The sequence below is a fragment of the Equus quagga genome, chromosome 3 (genome assembly GCF_021613505.1).
Source record: "Equus quagga isolate Etosha38 chromosome 3, UCLA_HA_Equagga_1.0, whole genome shotgun sequence".
Lineage (NCBI taxonomy): Eukaryota > Metazoa > Chordata > Mammalia > Perissodactyla > Equidae > Equus > Equus quagga.
The window spans coordinates 85,356,885-85,379,575 of record NC_060269.1 but is presented as its reverse complement, the minus strand read 5'-3'; the positions used below and the strand labels follow the sequence as shown (position 1 = coordinate 85,379,575).

Genomic DNA, 22,691 nt, shown 5'->3' with positions numbered 1-22,691 from the left:
CAGGAAAACTGAAGTATAACTCAGTTTGTTTAGGTGATAAGCTGTTCTCATGTGCAACCATAAATGAGATAGGAAGACAAGATTGAGTGGTTGAATTGGAAGGAGTCACCTTGCACAGATGCATCTGGGAGGACAGATAGGGGATAGAGCTAGGCTGGGCAGCTGACTAAGATTGGATACTAGAAAGTAGAGATGAGGACATAAGAAGTAAAAGGTGCTCCGTAGAGTGATGGCTGGATCTTGGTGGTTATTTCAGGCAGAGAACAGGGAGGAGCATGTGGGTGTGAGTGCTGGATGAGGGCATGGCTGGGGGAAGCTTCCTTTGGACGACCCACACCAGCTTAGCTCAGGGATTAGATTGTAGAAGTCTTTGAAAATCAGAGAAATTTAGACTTTATTCAGCAGGTAATAAGAAGCCATTGTTGGTTTGTGAGCAAAGGTGTCAAATGATAGAAGTGGGTCCGTGGCACACTTTCTTTATCTTATTTTTTTCCCTCTTCACTATTTATATCTGTTGCTAACACACACTGACGGACATTGCTGAACCCCACGAGTGGCGCTCAGACTCCTGTGGGGAGCGTGCTTTTGTTTAAAAGCCACGTGGGTTCCTTTTCTCTTACTTGGCAGTTACTTGCCCCTAACTGACTTCAGTGCTACTCCTGCAAAACGTTTTCCATAAGAACGTTCTTTAACATATAATATTAACATAATAAGAAGGTTCTTTAACAGCAAGACATCAATTCAAGAGAGTGATGAGAAGGAACCTACATTGTTTTTTACTTGTATTACAAATCTCCATTATTCTGTTACATGATTTTCTATAAAAAAGCTTCAAAAGTTTTCAAGTCTCTGTACAATGAAGAGTGCTGTCATTTTAAATATTGCCAGGCGGAGGGGATGGTTCCTGTTTTTATTGTCAGTACACTGTGTTTGAGATTAAAGTGTGGAGCAGCTTCTGTGTTAGGTAAGTTTAGGTTTTGGCTGCTCTGGGTCACTAGCACTCATCGAACACACGGTGAACTGTCGCACATGTCTCTGTACATGGTGACAGGAGGCAGACCCCCCCTTCGCCATCGCTGCCCCCTGTTGCTGTCACACAGTTACCTGTTGGACGGGCTTCTGAGAACCTAGCGTGGTTATTGCCATATTACTTAGGATTGCCGTCAGTTAGGGACAGTCAGAAAAAGGTATGAGTGAATTTTTTTCTTTTATGTTGCAAAAAGCAGAAATCTTATCAGCCAAGCACATTGAGATCCTGGTAAGAAGGGTTGTGTATGACTGTAAAACATTAATCATTGCAGCTCTTCTTTCCTTTGTTCTGTTATATGCTGTAATGTCATCACTGGGGGTCCTTTTTGGGTATTTCTTAGATTAGTCTAAGAAAATTAAATGAAAGAATGATAAAAATAATACCTGTTGGATTTTTAGCTTGGGCAGTTGTGTACACAGATACTGCTGGCGTTGAAGCTGTGTTTGTTAACAATAAGATATTTCCTGTCACCACTACCCTGGAGGACAAGGCCAGAACGGTACCAATTCAGTATCCATAATTTATCACATTCCATTTGGTCTTAAAATTGCTTTGCATCCTTGGACAAGAGCTGCAGACATCAAATGAGTTAGAGTAGTCTCCCCTTATCCACGGTTTCGCTTTCTGTGGTTTCAGTTACCCAGTCACCCATGGTCTGAAAATATTAAATGGAAAAGTCCAGAAATAAACAATTCATAAGTTTTAAATTTCATGCCACGTTCTTCTGAGTAGCATGATGAAATCTCATGCCCTCCCACTCTGTCCTACTCAGAAAGCGAATCATCGCTTTGTCTGGCATACCCACATTGATACACTACCTGCCGTTAGTCATTTAGTAGCCGTCCCAGTTATCAGCTTGACTGTCTCAGTATTACAGTGCCAGCATTCAAGTAACCGTTATTTTACTGAATGGCCCCAAAGTGCAAGAGTTGGTATGCTGGCAATTTGGATATGCCAAAGAGAAGCTGTAAAGTGCTTCCTTTAAGTGAAAAGGTGAAAGTTCTCGACTTAATAAGGAAAGGAAAAAAATCGTATGCTGAGGTTGCTAAGATTTATGGTAACTTTTATTACAGTATATTGTTATATTTGTTCTATTTTATTATTATTGTTGTTAATCTCATACTGAGCCTAATTTATAAATTAAACTTTACGATAGGTATGTTTGTGTAGGAAAAAACATAGTGGGATAAATTAAAAGTTAATTGGAAAGAATGGACACTTTTGTGACATTCCGTCTTACTATCCAAAGATCAGTTTTACACTTCTTTGTGATAGTCTGTTTTTTCTTTTCACAAGGGTTATACATACTTTTTGTTAGAGGTTTTTATATTTTGATCTCTTGTTTTCACTGTGAGAGCCTTTTCCATTTGTTTTGATCATTACTAGTGCCTAGAAATAGTTATTGGTTTTTATGTATTTATCTGGTAACTGGTCAGTTCCTCAAAGTTACTAAATGTAATAGTTTTCATTTAATTCTCTTGGATTTTCTATCTGTAATCACAGGCCTGCAAAAAAAATTTTTCCCCAATAATTATACATTATTTGTTTCATTCATTTTTACCTTTTTTGCTGGACCTAGAAAAATATTAAATGACAGTCTCTTATTCATAGAATGAGATAAATGAATATTGAATTTTATTAGATTTTGTTTTTGCTTCTATTAAGATTGACTTGCTATATAATACATTATTTTGATTTTCTGTCTTGGTTGGCCTGGCCCTAGGAAGATTAATATTACCTTAAAGTTTTACTAAACTCTTGCCATTAGCAACAGGTCAGAGCCGCCTTCCATTTCCTAAGGTAAAGCAGTCTAAATTTTGCTTTTGTGTAATTTTAACCCTTAGGAAAATGGAAGAAAATACAACTTTAAAAATATTTTTGGAGTCTGTAATTTTATTATTTTTACTTCATTCAGAATGCCCAAATGTAAAGTTGAAATAGCCTTTTTTGTATATTTATAATGTCACATTGAAGTCTATTATCCTCTCTGGGAGGATATCAGAACCTGATTTTTATATTGAGGAAACCAAAACAAGATAGTTTTTTGAATTCCTTGTGTTTTTGAATTAAAGGCCACATTCTTCTCTGACAATAAGGAATCATAAACTTAAGACTATAATGATGTGCATTTTCTCCTCTTTTGTAACTCGGGAGACGAGGATTGAATTTCCAATCAGTGTCTTTATCTTCTATGTAGTAGTAATAATAATAATGATAGCTGAAATTTCTCAAGCACTTAGTATGTGTCAGATACTGTTCTTTGGGCTTTGTCTGTATTAACTCACTTGTTCTCCATAATAACCTGTGAGGAAGGGACTATTACTCTCCCCTTTTACAGATGAGGAGGAACTGAACACACGTAGATTAATTGAATTGCCCAAGGTTCATTGCTAATAGGAGGCAAAGCTGGGATTTGATGCCAGGCAGACAGAGTACCGAGTCCTTTTGTTTTTGGAAAATACTGTTTTATTAACACCACAGTGGTAAACAATTTTATGCTTATGTTTATAGATCACTGGGTCACACACAATTCAAAACCCACAAAGAAGGTAAGAGTCTTTAGATTAAATGTGTCCTTCCTAAAAATCCTTGACTGTAAGCCAGTCTATCCTCAAGCAGTAAAATTTGATTATGCACCATTTTATATTTAACATATCACATTTAGATAGCAAAATAATGAAGGCACAGCTAATACAAGCAAACTTAAACCCTTTCTACTTCTGAGCTGTGGGTGGGGACACACACTTGGATTGGTTCTTCAAGTGTATATTTTTTCCAAACATTAGCTTCAGTGAAGACTTCTGATAATTTTCACAGCTACATTCTAAAAGCTACGGGACAAAAAGACTTTACGAGGATCAAACTACATAACACTGGATACACATGCTTTACAGAATTTGCTACATCTTACATCTCTTGAAGTAAATTAATATTTCTAGAATGCTAGGTAAAGGGATTTAATACTTAAACATTTGGGGTTTTTTTTTACACCTTTGTAAATAGACACTACCAAGAAAACACATAAACATGAGACTGTAAATAACGAACACATATGTTGACAATACTATACAAGTTATACACCCTCCTTCTCAGAATCATGTTTCTCTAAATTTCAATATTCAGAACATTCATTAGAATTTGAAGTGGCAGTTTTCCAGGCTTATTAACAGTACTGTCATGATCTCCAGCGCACGCTTCCTCCAGTCCATCTCTCTTCCCCAAAGTGTAACGCTGATGTCCGCGTTACAAAAGCAAAGTCTTAAAGATGAGACTTTTCTTGGGTTCTGCACTGGAAAATTTCAGGAGTAAAGAACCTGAAGAATTAGGCATTGAGAACACGTTCAGTCTTGGCTTGGGTGTTCCGTGCGTAGTGTGATGAATGAGTTTCAAAGTGACATTCTTTACTTCACATCTACTTGACACCCTTAATAAGCCTCAATTCCAGTCCTCAAGAAGCGATCATGGAGAAATTATTTTAAATTAAACTCATTTTCTTTAATATCTTTTGATACATTTATGTTCAAAATGAAAATCAAATTTGAAACGGGCTGGCCAGGATCTGATTGCTTCAATTTAATATGTTTTTGGGAATGTCAGAATTGATTCACATTGTTCTTTGGTCCAAAACCTGAGCCGTTTTAAGTCCACCAATATATATATGTATAAAAAAGTAGCTTTCTTGTCTTCGTCGTCATTCTCCTCTTCAGCCTCTGCTCTGCTTATTTCTTGGCGTCATCGGAGACGGCAGAGTGGGGACCCTCATTTTTGGCAGCCTCTGCCGCAGCCTCCTCCTCCTCCTCCTCTCCCTCCTCCTCCTCATCCTCATACTCCTCCTCGTCATCGTCCTCCTCCTCACCCTCTAAGGTCCATGCACATCCCTCCATCTCACCGGTGAGCTCTTGGATCTTGGCAAGTAAGGGCTTATAGATGTCATTATACTTTTTTTCCAGAGCCTGAAATTCCTTATCAAATTTGGCTTCTATCTTATCGCATCGCTTCTGCAGCTTTTTGAGGGCCAGGACTCGGCATTTCACCGAGTTGGGCAGGCTCTCGATAAAGTCATTTTTAGGCTTTGGTGCATTCTCGGCAGGGGTCTGGGGCTCCTCGGCCGGCTGACCGGCCGCACTGTCCGAGTCGCCGGCCGCGCTGTCCGAGTCACCGGCCGCGCTGTCCGAGTCTCCCCCCTGCGCACCGCCTTCTGCCATTACCTCCTCCGCCGCCTCCGCCGCCTGGCTCGGCTCCGCAGGCCCCTGGTTCTCCGCGTCAGCCATGTCAGAGGAGAAGCCGCAGAGGGCTGGGTGGCTCCCGCACAGACCTGCCGCGGAGCTGCGCGCGGGGACCTTGCGGCTGCGGCAAGCGGCCGTGACGTCGGCCGTGCCGGTGACGTGCGCGCGGCCCCGCCCCCGGGACCCCGGCCCTGGACTGGCTGCTGGCTCGGCTGTGGGCGCCGCGCTGCCCTCGCTCGGCCCTGCTGCTGGCGTCAGAAGCCGTCTGCTGGGTGCCCCGCTGCGGTCGGCCCGCGTGCCCACCCCCGTGGAGCCAGGCGGGAGTGGCAGCGGGGCCCGAGGCCCTTTCTGCGGGCTGCTGCTGGCCTCAGCCGGGGTCAGCTTGGTCCTGGGCCCCACGCCGGGCCCTGTGTCCATCTGTCAGTACAGCTGTCTGGTCTTTGTCCGCATCTGCCCGCAGCTGGCGTCGCTTTGCCGTGGGACGGTGTCTGGCTCACTCCTGTGGAGTCGGTTTGGTCACCTCTCAGATCCCTCCGAATTCCATTCCAGAAAGTGGAGGCAGGGGAGAGCTGACTCGATTCCACCCCCTTTGGGACTTGGGTGCCTGTGTGTGGCCAGGGCAGCTTGCACGTCAGGCCGTCCCCCAGCATCCGCACTTGGCCGCGTGTTGGCCAAGCGGCGTATGTACACCGGTGAGAAGGTCTTCTCTCCCCTGGGCGGACCCTGGGTCTCTGCGAGCCGTTTGGGTGGAGAGTCTCAGGACCCTGGTGTTCTGGAATGTGTTTGAGAAGGTCCCTCAGAGTCCTTGGCCTGCGAGGAGGAAAGAAGCTGGCGGAGGGCCGAAGGCGAGCAGGGCCCTCGGCGCCTGGGGCCGATCTCTGCGGTTCCCGGGACACGCGGCACACCCGTGTGGCGCACACGGTGTCCCCAGAGCGTGCCGCAGTTCAGCACCTGCTCTGTCGGTCTTGCTGTGATTTGTATATGAGAACGTAAAAAAAGATCTTAAGTAGCGAAGTCTTGTTTTCTAATAGCAAAGTGAATAGATATTTTAGCTCTTTTACTAAACCAAAATGATAACTTCTTGAATAAGGATTGAGAGCACGTATTTGAGGAATGGAAGACAAACGATCCTTCCAGAAATTCCTCGGGAATGTGTTCAGATTCAGCGTTACTGATTGAAATGCTTTTCTTTCACTATATTGGGACTTGCTGAAACTTTCACTAAGCATATGAATGTTAGGAAATTACTTCCCAAAATATATTTGGTACCATCTTTTGGTTCTTGTGAATGTTAAATTAGTTGGTAATATGTAAAACACTTAGTGCTAACACACAGCAAGCACTCTTTGTGTGGTTTATTTTTTTTTTTACAAAATAATTGCACTTATTAATATGCAAAGATAACCTGCAACAATATTCTCTTTTAGAAAAAGACATCTTTGTGCCCTTCCCCAAGAAAGTAACCATTTACAAAAGGGCCAATATATTCCCATTAGCAAACATCATAGTTTTTTGTGTACTTGTGATTTCTGTTGTTTATTTTACTTTCCTAATTCTGTTCTGGATCATTTATTTCCCCCCCTTCCCTGTTTCCATTTGTAATGATTGAGTTTTGTTGTTAAGGCTGAAATTTCCATCTTAGCTCTGACTGAATTTGATATAATAATATATCTGTATTTAGTTGGCTGACACTATATGTATTCTGTATATCACCCATATATTTCATGTATCATCTCTTCACAGCTACAGCTACCTTGAGGTTAAGAATGCTTTTTCTCATTTTAGAGATAAAGAACTTAGCAGAAAAATTGAAATAAATATTCTGTTACTATATGTATCACCTGATTGGTAGAATCAGGGGCAGAAACCAGGCCTTCTAACTTCTTTAATATAGAAGTTGTGACAGATTTTAAAAAAGAAGAAAAAGCCCAAATTTTAATCAAATCCATTTGACTAATTTAATGTGCTTCAGACAACCTGGATGTGCTCACCTTTCAGGATTTTTATATTCTCAACTTAAATCATAAAACCTAGTTTTAAGCTAGCCTCCTTTTTTTTTTTAAAGATCTTTTATTGAAATATAATTTATGTGTAATAAAATTCACCCGTTTTAGGGTACTTTGACAAACAAATACAGTCATGTAAACAGAATAGTAACTTTATCCCCAAAAATTCCTTCATGATCCTTCCCTTATTGCCAGCCCTGGCGACCACTGATGTGTTTTCTGTCCCTGTAATTCTGTTTTTTTCCAGAATGTCATATAAATGAAATAATATGTATATAGACTTTGAGTGTGCCCTTTTTCACTCATCATAATGTATTTGAGATTCATCCATGGTGTGTGTATTAATAGTTTATGCCTTTTTATTACTGAATAATATTCCGATTTGGGTTGTTTCCCGTTTTTTGTGACGATGAATAATGCTGCAGTGAACATTCGTCTACAGGTTTCTGTGTGAACGTAACTTTTAATTTCTCTTGGGTACATACCTAGAAGTGGATCATATGATAAATGAAGGTTTAACGTTTTAAGAAGCTTGCACACTGTTTTCCTAAGTGGCTGTACCATTTTGTTTTCATACCAACAGTGTATGAGAGTTGCAGTTGGTCCACATCCTCACCAGTATTTGGTATCAGTGGTTTTTTCCCTAATCTAGTAGCTGTGAATGGTATCCCTAATGATTAATGATATTGAGTATCTTCAAATTTGCTTATGTGCCATTCATATATCTTCTTTGATAAAGTATCTTTTGCCCGTTTTCTAAATTGGGTTTTTTGCTTTATTAATTTTTAAATGTTTTTATATATTCTGGATACAAGTCTTTTGTGAGGTATGTGTTTTATAAACATTTTCTTCCAGTCTGTGGCTTGTCTCTTCATTTTTGTGACAGTGTCTTCAAAAAGCAGAAATTCTTAATTTTGATAAATCCATTTTTAAATTTTTTCTTTTATGGTTTGTGCTTTTGGTGTCATATCTAAGAAGTCTTTGCCAAATCCAAGGCCGTAAAGATTTGTTCCTATGTTTTCTTCTAGAAGTTTTATAATTTTGTTTCAGATTTAGATTATGATTTGTATTGTTTTATATGAGTGTAAGATATATGCCTTTTGCATATGGATATTCTGTTGATGCAGTACCATTTATTGAAAACACTATCCTTTCGTCACTGAACTGATTTTGCAGACTTACTTTGCACATTAATTGACCATATACACATGGATCTATCTCTAGACTTTCTGTTCTGTTGCATTGATTTACAGGCATACCTCATTTTATTTCACCTCACTTTATTGTGCTTTGTGGATATTGAATTTTTGTGTTTTTTGTCTTTTTGCTGAGGAAGCTTATCTCTGAGCTAACAGCTGTTGCCAGTCTTCCTCGTTTTTTGCTTGAGGAAGATCAGCAACATCCATGCTAGTCTTCCTCTACTTTGTATGTGGGTCACCCCCACCGTGTGGCTGACGAGTAGTGTATGTCCGTGCCCAGATCTGAACCCATGAACCCAGGCCGCTGAAGCAGAACATGCTGAACTTAACCACTACACCACGTGGCCGGCCCCAGATATTGCATTTTTTACAAGACCCTCCACCAGCCAAAAGATTATGATTTGCTGAAGGTTCAGATGATGGTTAGCATTTTTTAGCTATAAAATATTTTTTACTTAAGGTATGTGCAGTGTTGTTTTAGACATGATGCTATTGCACACTTAGTAGACTACAGTATAGTGTAAACGTATTGTTTCTATGCACCAGGGAACCAAAAAATTCATGTGATTCACTTTATTGTGATATTCACTTTATTTTGGTGGTCTGGAACCGAGCCTATGATATTGAGGAATGCCCTATGTGTCTGTCCTTTCACCGATGCCCTCCTTGATAACTGTAGCTTTATAGTAATGTCATGAAATTAGGTAATATGAGTCCTCTAACTTTGTTCTTTTTCAAAATTGTTTTGTCCCTTCTAGTTCCTTTGCCTCTTTATATAAATTTCAGAATCAGCTTGACAGACTTTTTAAAAGACCCTTACTACAGTTTGGATTCAGAATCTAAAAACCATTGGCAATGTGTTAGAAATGAAAAGGCAAGATGGGAGAAGGGAGGGCACTTGAGTGAGGTGTTTGGGAGCACAGGTCTGTGATCAGACATCTGGCTTCAGTTTCTGCCCCTGCCCGTAAAGTAGTTGTTTGTCTTAGATTTAGCCCTGAAATTGGAATAATGATTATATCAACCTCAAAAAGTTGTTTTTTCATGTATTTATTTTTATTGGGACATAATTCTCATACCATAAAATTCACTCAAAGGATAGTTTTGAGTATTCACTGAGATAGTGTTCATCCAAGAACTTATTGCAGTGACTAGCACCTAGTAAACACTCCATAACTGTTAATGATCGTTATGAAAGAAAAGAATGTGTCGAGAGCAATACTAATTGACATGTAGAGATTAGAGTCTATGTGTTAGTTTGCTAAGGCTGCTATGACTAAGTGCCACAGACAAAGTGGCTTAAACAACAGGAATTTATTGTCCCTCAGTTCTGGAGGCTGGATGTCCAAAATCAAGGTGTTGGCAGAGTTGGTTCCTTCTAAAAGCAGTGAGGGAAGGAACTGTTCCAGTCGTAGGTCCTTGGCTTGTAGATGGCCATCTTCTCCTTATGTCTCTTCTCATTATCTTCCCTCTATGCATGTCTCTCTGTCTAGATTTCCTCTTTTTATAGGACAGCAGTCATACCTGATTAGGGCCCACCCTTATAATCTCTTTTTAACTTGATTACCTCTGTAAAGACCCTATCTCCAAATACGGTCACCTTCTGAGGTACTAGGGATTGGGAGTTCAATATATGAATTTTTTTTTTTTTTTTTAAAGATTGGCACCTGGGCTAACAACTGTTGCCAATCTTTTTATCTCCTTAAACCCTCCGTGTACACATTTGTATATCTTAGTTGCACGTCCTTCTAATTGTGGGATGTGGGATGCCGTCTCAACGTGGCCTGACGAGAGGTGCCATGTCCGCACCCAGGATCCAAACCCTGGGCCTCCTCAGCAGAGCGTGCGAACTTAACCACTCGGCCACGGAGCCGGGCCCTCAATATATGAATTTTAGGGGGACACATTTCAATGTATAACTCTTCATCCTCTGGCCCCCCCCAAATTCATGTCCTTTTCACCTATAAAATACATTCACCCTTTCCAGCATCCCCTAAAGTTTTAACCCATCCCAGCGTCAACTTTAAGTCCAAAATCTCATCTGTGATGGTTAATTTTATGTGTCAACTAAACTGGGCCATGAGGTCCCCAGATATTTGGTCAGACATTACTCTGAATATGCCTGTGAGGGTGTCTCTGGATGAGATTAACATTTGAAGCAGGAAACTGAGTAAAGCAGATTGCTCTCCCTAAGGTGCGTGTGTCTCATCCAGTCAGTTGAAGGCCTGAAGAGAGCAAAAAGGCTGAGTAAGAGGTAGTCCTGCCTGACTGCCTTTGAGCTGGACATCAGTTTTTCCTGCCTTCAGACTCAAACAGAAAGATCAGCCCTTCCTTGGTCTTGAGCCTGCCTGTCCTGGGACTAGAGCTACACCATTGCCTCTCCTGGGTCTTCAGCTTGCTCACTGCAGGTCTCGGGGCTTGTCGGTCTCCATAATCACATGAGCTAACTCCTTATAATAAATACCTTTCTATATATGTACACACATACACCCTGTTGGTTCTGTTTCTCTTGAGGACCCTAATGTAAATATTTAAATCAGGTATGGATGAGACTCGAGGTTTGATTTATCCTGAGGCAGAGTTCTTCTATGGCTGTGAACCTATGAAACCAGACAAGTTATCTGCTTCCAAATACAACAGTGAAACACACATAGGAGAGACATTCCGCTTCCAAAAGGGAGAAATCAGAAGGATGAAAGGGGTCAGAGGTCCCAAGCGTGTTGGAAACCTAGCAGGGCAAATTTCATTAGATTTTAAGGCTGGGAGAATAATCTCCTTTGGCTCCTGCTGTGTCCTCTGGCCCACTGGGGTGGTGGCTCTGTTCCTCGACCTGTGCCTGTGGTAGCAGTGGAAGCCCTGCTGGACTCTGATTTACCTTTGGGGTCATTCTTCCCTTTTCTTGAAAGATAACACCTGCTCGCAGCCAGTTAGCTCTGTTGGCTCCTTTCATGCCTCCTTTCAAGTCTGACCGCCATCCTTCATTTCATCCCGTCTCCTTCAGTGCAGGCTCGCAGTGTTTCTGCTGGTAGAAAATTCTCAAATCCTCATTGGCCTCCCAGGCAATTCACAGGGGTCCAAGCCATGGGAGAAGAGGGTCCTCTGCAGATCCTTCCTGGACAGCCACGTGTCTGTTCCTGGCTTCTGCTCAGGTGCTTGATTGGATTCATGAGTCACCTGCCTGATCTCCTCCGGAAACCTTTGTTCAGCCACACGGTTGGCCCTGTTTGCAGAGCATGCTCTCTGGATGGGCTGACTTTTCCAAACCTTCAGGTTCCAGTTCCTTTTTGCTTAACGCTTCCGTCTTCAATTTATCTCTTTCCTCTTGTATTTTACTATAAGCAGCAAGAAGAATCTAGGCCACGTCTTCAACACTTTGCTCAGAAATCGCAGCTAAGTATCTAAGTTTACACTTACAAGTTCTACTTTCTACAAAATACTAGAACACAATTTGGCCAAGTTCTCTGCCACTTTATGACAAGATTGACTTTCCACCAATTTCCAATACACGTTCCTCATTTTTATTTGAGACTTCACCACAACCACTTTGACATTTGTATTTCTAACATGGCATGTATGTATTTTCCAAGACAAGAGAAGCCTTCTCCACAGCTCTCCTCTTTTCTTTCTGAGCCCTCAGCAGAATCTCCTTTAATGTCCATATTTCTATCAGTAGTCTCTTCAAGGCAATCTAGGCTCTTTCTGTCAAGTGTCTCAGAATTCTTCCAGCCTCTATCCTTTACCCTATTCAGAAGTCACTCCTACATTTTTAGGTATTTCTGTTACAGTATCTCACTTCCTGGTACCAAAATCTGTGTTAGTCAGGGCTTTCCAGAGAAACAGAACCAATAGAATATCTGTCTATCAATATTTTAGGGATCTGCTCATGTGATTGTGGAATTGGCAAGTTGGAAATCTGCAGGGCGGGCTGACAGGCTGGCACTTCTGGCAGTAGTTGATTTTGCATCTTAAGTCTAGAGGCCAAATTCCTTCCTCTTTGGAGGATCTCAGTCTTTTAAGACCTTCAGCTGATGGGAAGATGCCTACCACGTTATGAAGACTAATCTGCTTTACTTAAAGTTTGCTGATTTAAATGTTAATAACACATAAAAATATACCTTCACAGCAACATCAAGACTGGTGTTTGACCGAACAACTGGCTACGGGTACCATAGCCTAGCCAAGTTCATACATGAATTTAACCATCCACCTCCCCACATCTTCACTCATCATTGCTATTCTCTGACTTTTAAACTTAGGCCAGGCCAGTGGGTACAAATGAAAGTTCGGTATTGTCTTAATTTGTGGTTCCCTGATTATTAGTGAGATGGAGCCATTGTATAAGGCAGTTCTTTCCAGAGGTAGTTAAGTGATTTCTAGAAAGGAGTTATGAAATTATCTTTTGAAATAGATCAGGATACAGATATCACACGGTCTAGCTTTATTTGTTTCCAAAGAGAGGGGAAGTAGCCTAGAATCATTATCTTAGACTTTTTCTTTTCATCAGAAAAAGGCTTTTATTTTTTTCTAAACTAAATTTGAAGCAGGACCGTAAACAAGGTGAAAACTGGAGCACTTCAGGTAAAATAAAGTAAGTAGTATGGTTGCACCTGTCTGGCCTTTGTCCCCAGGTCACCTGAGACTCCCTGGTGGAATCCTAGGGCTGGGCAGTAACACACATAATGCCTTAGGATGCTTCCTGGCCTGATGATGTGATGAAATTCCATTTTCCATCCCTCTCAACCTCCGTGTAGAAGGGGAGCCTTATGAACTGTACGAGATTTTGAGTTAAACATGTTCTGTTTCTTTGGTCTTCTGGCAGGCAGGAGTTTGTGGATGCTTACGTGAATTATGTCTTCCAAATCTCAGTTCATGAATGGTACACAGCCTTTTCCAGTGGTTTCCTAAAGGTGTGTGGTGGCAAAGTGCTTGAGCTCTTCCAGCCTTCAGAACTGAGGGCCATGATGGTGGGGAACAGCAACTACAACTGGGAGGAACTAGAAGAGGTAAGCCTGAAAGGTGCTGTCTTTACCCTGCGAGGAAGCGGCTGCGGCCTGGGTGGGTGTGCCCAGGGCCCGGTCTCTGCAAGTGTGCTGTGGTGGAGGAGGATCTGGAGGCCTCCTGCGTCTCCGGGGTTATTTCTTACTCTCCAGTGCAAATGGTACACAAATGTCCACTGTGATCTTCTTCTTCTTCTGTAAGATACGTTTTTTTCTTTTTGTCGTTTTTGGGCAGACTGCCATCTACAAGGGTGATTACTCAGCCACACATCCCACCGTGAAACTATTTTGGGAAACATTTCATGAGTTTCCATTGGAAAAGAAGAAGAAGTTTCTCTGTAGGTATCAGTAATCTCATATGGTGTTTGTTAAATCTTGCGTATGTTGTAGGATGAGATACTCCACAAATAAAGTTTGAACTCTTAAATGGTGAAGAGTTAGGAAGTCAGTATATTTACACTCTCTGTCTGAATCGTATCTCAGGCACAACACAGGTTGTTAGCCATAGCTGTTGCCTAACAGAAGGGACTTTGTAAAAGAAAGGAAGGAAGCACTTCATTTATTTTTCAATTGCTCTAAAATACTAGTTGTTTTATATCTAAGTGATTCCTTTAAGTGTTACGTGAATGAAATCTAATTGTTTGGATTAACTTCCCTGTTCTCTCTAGCCTTTGGAAAATATTGCACATATCTACTGCAGATGGCACTGGGGAGATGTGACTAATAATAGCTTTATTGAGATATAATTCACATACCATAAGATTCACCTTTTTTTTTCTAGACAGTTCTCACCACACTTTTGTTTATATTTTGAATATGCTCTCTGATAACTTGTATGACCTGACTACATTTAGGTTATTTTTCTAATATGGTCTTTTTAATAAATCTGAAGACTCACAATTCAATGGTTTTTAGTATTTTCACAGAGTTGTGAAACTGTCAATTTTAGAACACATTCATCTCAAGAAGAAACCCCATACCCATTAGCACTCATTCCCCATTTCTCCCTACCCCTCCTCCTGCAATCGGTGTTCTGTTTTTATGGATTTGCCTGTACTGGACATTTCATATAAATGGAATCAGACAATTTATGGTCCTTTGTGACTGGCCAGATGACATTGGAGAAGGGTAATACATTTGGAAAGAAGAATGAAGTCTGGTTTACATCAAATTCAGCCTCTTAAAAATAGTTGAAATCTTTGTCAGTGTATAATCAGGGTCAGAAATTAGCTAGTGAATAGGATAAAATTTTCACCCATAGAAAATTAAAAAAGAGGATTTGAAAGGCAGTGCTTTAAGAATGAACATATATTAATATTAATGCAAGATTTACCGCCAGATTCTGCCACTCACAAGGAGTCAGGACAAGAGAAAGTCGATATCTTACACAAGAAGTCTTAGAACGAGCCTTGCTTCTCCTTGGCCCAGTTACATTGCCTCTTGCGAAGCAGTGGCCTATGAGTTGAATGACAGGTTAAGGTTTGCTAAGGGAACTTGTAGGGCTGTGACAATTAAGAGGAGCCTGCTCTTGGTCCTGGAGATTTCCTTAAAAGAAGACATTTTTATGTTCAGAGATCATTAGACTTAGAAATTTTTATTAACGCTACAGATTTTGGCAAGAATATTTCTGTATCACAGTCTCAGGTAATAGCAGGTTATTTGAAAGTGCTGCTTAACTAATGATGTCATTGTAGTAATTTCCAGCACTTCAGCTATGAGAAAGTTATCCAGCGCTAGAAAACAAGACAGCTGGGTCTGTCTCTCTCAGTCTCTCTTTTTTTTGCCAAGTCACAGTGAAATGTAATGGCAGTGTTAGCTCTTCTAGTTTAAGAAAACTGGAGCCAGAGGTAGAGGAAAGCGAACAGATCCCAAATGGAAACTCAGTAGCCAGGGTGGTACAGGCACCAGACCCGTGAGATGTGAGGAGACCGCGAGGTCGTGTAGACTGCCTTCTTCTTCCTGGTTTCCCCCTGAGGTCAACTCCTCTTTTCCTATGTCAGTAATTCCTTTCCTCTTTGATTTTGTGAAGGCTCATGGCATTTATGAGGGTGTACATTTGATTGAGGGCATTTTTGAGCATCTTTCCACTGGATGGATTATTTGTGTCAGTGTATAATCAGGGTCCAGAATTAGCCAGTGAATAGTATAGAATTTTTATCCATATAAAACCAAAAAATAGGACTTGAAAGGCAATCTGTTTTGCTTTGTAAGGATGAGCATCTGTTAATATTAATGCCGTGCATATTGGCACATAAAAGTGATTGCACTTCTCATGCAAGCCACAGGGTGTCATGCCTTCCTCTCTTGTTTGAAGGGCCGCTGAGAGCAGCTCCGCATTTGCGTTGCTGGTAATGCCAATTCCCTTTCTCCCCAGTGTTCCTGACGGGCAGTGATCGGATTCCCATCTATGGCATGGCGAGCCTACAGATCGTCATCCAGTCCACAGCCAGCGGGGAGGAGTACTTGCCTGTGGCCCACACTTGCTACAACCTTCTTGACCTGCCCAAGTACAGCAGCAAAGAGATCCTGAGCGCACGGCTCACACAGGCCCTTGACAACTACGAGGGCTTTAGTCTGGCCTGAGGCTCCCCAGCCAGCCCTAGCTTTCCCTTCCTTCCTCAGTGTCCTCATTGAGGCCTATACAGAAAATCAGGGGGAGTGAGTTCTATTTTTTTATCGTGTAAGGGGGTTGGGACTTGTCAATCCTGAGCCTGGTTGATGTATTTCTCGGGTTGTATGCAGTAAGCAACCTTTTTGAAAAATCGGGGGTTGGAGATGGGGTGAAAAATTGGCTCTTGTATGGGAGGTGTTTTTGTTTTTAAACCAAATCACCCAGTGTTTCTTGCACTTGTGAATATGTTGCACTCTGCTGGATAAAATGGCAGTGGATTTTTAAACTCTCATTTCCCAGATGTCTCTCTCAGCCCTCATCTTTCCTCACCATGCTTCCTGTCCTTCTCTGAACTTCTCATTCCTCTGCAAGAAAGATTTGACTGATCTGTCCTTTCTTACCTGCACATGCAGAATGTCTCCGTTCTCTGCAGCCTTGGAAATGCTCCTGGCCTATTGTAGCCCTACTTTAAGGACTAAGGAGGAAAGGACTACTTCAGAATTTCCCAATTCCAACCAGCTGAATCTGGGTCCACTACTCTGGTGAACTCTCGAGAATTTCTGGGAGCCTTTATGAACGCTTCTTGCTTTAAAAAAAAAAGTTCTTGAGGGACTAGCAGTGTCCCCGTGGCTCTGCCTGTTCCTGGACCTCCTTAATGTTGTGCAGAGCAGCTTAGAGTTGCAGCTGATCCTCATTTTATTTTGTTGTTCGGCCAAGTCCCTTTGACAATAAAGTGAAGCAATAGGCCCCCACCCTTCCATTATCTCGCTTTTGGAGCAAATTGCATTAATTTTTTAAAGGATATCTTCTCCAAGAAAAGTAGAAATAATAAACTTCTTGTCTTTTTCCCTATCACTTTCTGTCTTCTACCACTTTCTCTTTCCTCCCTCTCACACCCTCCTTCTCTCTCTCACTTTACTTTTCTCTCTTCTTCCCTTCATCCCGTTCTGTTACCTGACTTAATGCCCCTTTCCTCTCCTCTACTTCTGGTGGATGCATGCGGTCTGTTTTTTTTAATTTCTATTTAAATTGCAAAATTTCTACTCAAATTTTTTTTTCTCTTCGCTAATTGCTGAGACTTAAGGACATTCTTTATTAAGGAACTTTTGTTTATTGCATTTGAAATGTTTGTTTACAGTGGGATTTCGGGGGGGGGATTGTGTTTAAAGCAAATATATGTATCTCAAAAATAATGACATGCTCAACCTTCATCATGGGATAAGAACATTCTACATGATCAAAGAATCCATGTCAACCTAATTTTAAATTCTTAGTCACTAGGGAAAAGACTTATTTATATAAAATGAAGTATTTATGAAACGTGATACAGCGTCAAATCTCAATGAAGGATTGTAGATTTATTCCAATTGCTAAATTGGTAGTTTTTCAGTCTTTATAATACAAGATTAAAAAAAGATATAGTTAAATGAAATGTTTATTTTCTATGTGTGTGCATATAGTTCAATATTATGCAATAAATTTGGTGTTTTAACTTAAAACGACTTCTTATTGTATTTGCAGACGGGGTAGCTTGTTTTCAGGAGAAGAATTCAGTCAGTCTACCCAAGTAATCTACCAGGTGGTCAAATTCGGTTCCAGCCATGAGAAAGTAGAACCAAATGCTGGGGAAATGGAGAGGAAGGCAGGAGCCCAGGTCAGGGAGCAGGTGGCGTTAAGGATGGATGGGATTTCTGAAGGTGTGTGATGGGTAAAAAGGCATTTCCCATGGAGGGGAAGACCAGCGAAGGCTTGAACATGGGGAAGGGCCAGGAACCATTTGAAGAGAGTGTCAGAGGAAGTAGGGGAATAATGATAAATAAGACTAGGGAGAAAGAAGGTAGGTTTGGGGCTGAGGAACAAGGCTAAGCATCGGAATTTTAGTTGGTAGCCAAGTAGGATTTGTTAAAATGTTCAGAACTTTAGGGTTGGGGTAGGAGGCAGTGATATGACTTGAGCCTGGTTTTCAGAAGAAAAATGTGGATAGAGGTACATTTTTTGGAGTGGGAAAGACAGAGCAGAAAGACAGCAACTGAAAGCAGTGAGGGCAGCGGCAGTGGAAGTGGGAAAGAGTACATGAACGGGAGAAAGGGGAGAAGCGGAGGCAGTGGGAGCCTGAGGGGAAAAGGAGAAATTAAAGGTGAATCAGATTTGTTAATCTAATGATCTGTGCTCGTTAGCCCGCTTACACACACCAAAAGTGTGTGAAATGCAGCAAAAAAAAAAATATTTTCACTAGATTCTAAAAATTACAGTGTATTTACTGTTTTACTGGACTGGATAGGTGGTTTCAAGGTAATAAAGAGAACGGTAGCTGTCCAGTCATAAGTTCCACTCAACAGACGTTTAATAGCATACTTAAGTGCTAAGTTTGAGGGACAAAAAAGCCTGCCGCATTTAATTTTGGATGAAAATAGCCAAGTTATTTTAAACTTCTGGGCCTTATAATCTTCATCCACGAAATAAGGAGCTTGGACTAGATAATTTCTGAGGTCCCTTGGAGCTCTAAAATTCTAAACTCACCGAGAACAGTGCCTGCACATAGACACGCCCAGGACATCTTTCTAAATATTTGTTGCATGAATGAAATTTTGTGCTGCTTCTAAAACACTATGATTTTTCTGAGATATTTTCCTCTATTCTCTTCACCACTTACTGCTTTAGAAGACTCTCCGGATGGGCACTTCTGGATTTACCTGTCTGCCCTCCCTCCCCTGCGAAGCTCTGGAACTTCCTTCGCTGTCAGTCATCTACCAATTTAGTGAAATTATTTAGTAACTTTTGGTGGGCGGGATTCAGTGAAAGTGTAATGAGGTAAGTTAGTAAATTCTACTCCATCTACTCCATGTGCAAGCCTGCCGATGGCTTGCATGGTTCTCTAGTAATAACCCTGGAGAGCTAGGGTTGGCAAACTCAGCCCAGGAGCTAAAATGGGCTTTACTTTTTGTTTTTTAAAGATTGGCCCTGAGCTAACATCTGTTGCCAATCTTCCTCTTTTTTTTCTTTCTCCCCAGAGCCCCCAGTACCTAGTTCTAGGTCCTTCTAGTTCTACGTGGGACACCACCTCAGCATGGCTTGATGAGCGGTGCTAGGTCCACACCCAGGATCCAAATGGGTGAAACCCTGGGCCGCCAAAGTGGAGTGCACGAACTTAACCACTCGGCTGCAGGGCTGTCCCCCGAGCTTTACATTTTTAAAAGGGTTCAAAATAAAAGGAAGGAGATGTGACAACAATTATGTGTCCTAAAAAGCCTAACATATGAGTATCTAGTCCACAAAGAAGGATTTGCCAGCCCCCGTGAGACCAGACGTGCAGGAATCACAATGACAGAGTGGCTGACCTCACTGAAGTCTTAGAGGGACTTAGTTGGACGTTGAACCAGAGAGAACAGTGTTTGGACCTTTCTGCCACAGGGTAAGGAAGTCAAGCTTCATCTAAGATTAACCCACAGAAAGGCATGTCAGGATTTCGACCATAACAACTACCACATACTGATTGTGTGCTGTGTGCCAGACCCTGCACCAGGCATTTGCTATGCACTATCCAGTTTAATTGCCACCACTACCCTCCTGGCTCTACCACTTATTAGCTGTGTGGCCTTGGGCAGGTTTCTTAACCTCTCTGTACATCATTTTCTTCCTATTTAATGGAATTATTATGAGACAATAATGTGGAATTGTTAAGAGAATTAAATCAATAAACTCATGGAAAGCACATAGAACAGTGCATAGCACATTAGCCCTCAGTAACTATAATTACCACTGTTATCCCAGTTCTTCACATGAAGAAATGAATGTTTAGAGAAGATAACTTACTCACTGTCCCAAAGTGGTGGGACCTGGACGTGGCCTTTAACTGGTATTAGGCCCAGCTGCTAGAGATGGGTAGCAGATTTGACTAGAGATGGGCAGCTAGAGCTGAGGCTTTGTGGCCACATAAAAAGGGACATCCCGATGTGGCAGCTAACCTTGACCACACACCTGCAGCAAGAGCGCAGTGAGTTTGTTTTGCTGCCAGTGTGCATTCAGTAAGGCAGTTCTCCAACTGTGGGGCTCAACGTGCCCGTCAGGTGTGCCGTTCTCATGTCAGCTTCAGGGAGCCTCCAGTGGAGCTGGGTGTCGCCGACTCGGGGGGTCTCTGTTGGCATGTAGTGGTCAGGGACTAGGGATGCCTCCACGTTGTGTAGGGCAGTCCGTGTTCATCCTGCCACAATGCCGATGGGGCCCATTTGCAAAACAGAGCGAGGGCCGGGCCTCATACCCTTCAGGGGATCCCTCTCTGTAGATTTTTTTTTCATAACACTTGTTTTTTCTTTTTAAATAAACTTTCTATTTTTCAGTAATTTTAGATCTATCCTTACTACTTTTCTATGGTACTATGAATTCTTCTATATAGCTCACTCAGTTTCCCCTGATGTTAACATCTTAGATTTACATGGTACATTTATCAAAACTACAGAGCCAACCCTGTACATTACTTTTAACTAAACTCCAGACTTTGGATTTTACTGGTTTTCCCACTGGCATCCTTTTTCTGTTCCAGGGTCCAATCCAGGATCCCACATGGCATTTAGCACAGCAGGCTTTTAGGCAGCACTGGGATTCCTGGCTGTCAGCAGATTTGCCAGCAGAGAGCTTTCAGGCTGGGAGAGAATGGGATGATATATTCAAAGTATTGAAAGAAAAAAAAAGGTGCCACTCAAGATTATTTCACCCAGCTAAGTTGTCCTTCAGAAATAAAGATGAGATGAAGACTTTTTCTAACAAACAAAAGCTGAGCGAGTTTATCATCACTAGACCTGACTTACAAGAAATGCTAAAAGGAGTTCTTCAAGCTGAAATGAAAGGATGCTAGTTGATAAAATAAAAACATATGAAAATATACAACATGCTGGTTAAAATAAGTATATAGTCAGGTTCAGAATATTCTAATCCTCTAATGTGATGTGTTAACCACTTAATTCGAGTGTAAAAGCTAAAGGTCAAAAGTATTAAAAATAGCTATAGCTAAAATAATTTGTTAATGGATACACAATATAAAAAGATGTAAATCGTGACATAAAAAACAGAAAAGGGCAGAGTTTTTGTATGTGATCAGAGTTAAACTGTTATCAGCATAAAATAGTGTTATAAGATGTTTTCTGTAAGCCTTATGGTAACCACAAAGCAGAAACCTACAGTAAATTCACAAAAGAGGAAGAGAAGAGAATCAAAGCATACCACTATGGAAAGTCATCAGTTCACAAAGGAAGGCAGCAAGAGAGGAAGAAAGGAACAAAGGAACTACTAAAAAGCCAGAAAACAACAAGATGACATTAGTAAGTCCTTACGTATCAATAATTACTGTAAATGTAAATAAATTGAATTCTCAAATAAAAGACATAGAGTGGCTGGATGAATTAAAAAAAACACAGCTACATACTATCTACAAGAGACTTACTTCAGCTTTAAGAACACACACAGGTTCAAAATGAAGGGATAGAAAAAGATATTCATGCAAGTGAAGACCAAAAGAGACCAGGGGTAGACATATCAGAGAAAACAGACTTTAAGCCAAAAATGGTAACAAGAGACAAAGAAGGTCATTATACAATGACAAAGGGGTCAATTCATCCAGAAGATAGAACAACTGTGAATACATATGCACCTAATATCAGAGCACCAAATATATTAAAATAGAGATCTGAAGGGAGACATAGATAGCAATACAATAATAGTAGGGGACTTCAATATCCTATATTTAACAATAGATAGCTCATCAGACAGAAAATGAAAAAGAAATGTTAGACTTGAACCACACTTTAGATGAAATGGGCCAAACATATATATAACATTCCATTCAACAACAACAGAATACACATTCTTCTCAAATTCACATGGAACATTCTTCAAGATCATTTGATAGGTCACAAAGCAAGAACTTAGCAAATTTAAGAAGGTTGAAATCATACCACCCAAGTATCTTTTCCAACCACAATAGTATGAAATTAGAAATCTATTATAGCAGAAAGAAAGCTGGAAAATTCTCACATATGTGGAAATTAAACAACACATTGCTGAACAACCGTAGGTCAAATGAAATCAAAAGGGAAATAGAAAAATATCTTGAATCAAACAAAAAGGGAAGCAAAACATACCAAAACCAATGGGATGTGGCAAAAGCAGTTTTAAGAGAAGTTTCTACAATAAATGTCTACATTAAGAAACAAGAAAGATCTCAAATTAACAACCTAACTTTACACCTCAAGGAACTAGAAAAAGAACAAACTAAGCCCAAAGTTATCAGAAGGAAGGAAATAACAAAGATCAGAGAGCAGAAAGAAGTGAAATAGAGAACAGACAAACTATAGAAATGATCAATGAAATCAAGAGCTGGCTTTTTTGAAAAGATAGCATTGACAGACCCTTTAGACTAAGAAAGGAAAGAGAGAAGCCTCAAATAACATTATAAGCGAAAGAGGAGACTTACAACTGATACCAGAGAAATACAAAGGATCATAAAAGACTGTTATGAACAATTATATGCCAAAAAATTGGATAACCTGGAAGAAATTGATAAATTTCTAGAAACATACAATCTATTAACCCTGAATCATGAAGAAATAGAAAATGTGAACAATAATGAGGA

The 22,691-nt window shown here is 40.9% G+C and overlaps 2 protein-coding genes across 6 annotated transcripts in view; one reads left to right on the top strand and one right to left on the bottom strand.

Annotated features, from left to right (window-relative positions):
- Positions 1-17,565, top strand: part of HERC3 (HECT and RLD domain containing E3 ubiquitin protein ligase 3) — a 100,585-nt gene extending 83,020 nt beyond the window's left edge. For all 5 annotated transcript variants that reach the window (XM_046655977.1, XM_046655976.1, XM_046655972.1 and 2 more), the window contains 3 exons: positions 13,278-13,461; positions 13,691-13,793; positions 15,830-17,565. In XM_046655977.1, coding sequence (XP_046511933.1) covers positions 13,278-13,461; positions 13,691-13,793; positions 15,830-16,038 — 496 coding nt within the window. In that variant the 3' untranslated portion in view covers positions 16,039-17,565. The remainder of the gene's footprint in view (positions 1-13,277; positions 13,462-13,690; positions 13,794-15,829) is intronic.
- NAP1L5 (nucleosome assembly protein 1 like 5) lies at positions 2,229-7,985 on the bottom strand. Its single transcript, XM_046655978.1, has one exon. It carries the CDS (start codon positions 5,671-5,673, stop codon positions 4,750-4,752), a length of 924 nt encoding a protein of 307 aa, XP_046511934.1. The 5' UTR covers positions 5,674-7,985; the 3' UTR covers positions 2,229-4,749.
- Positions 17,566-22,691: the final 5,126 nt, after the last annotated feature.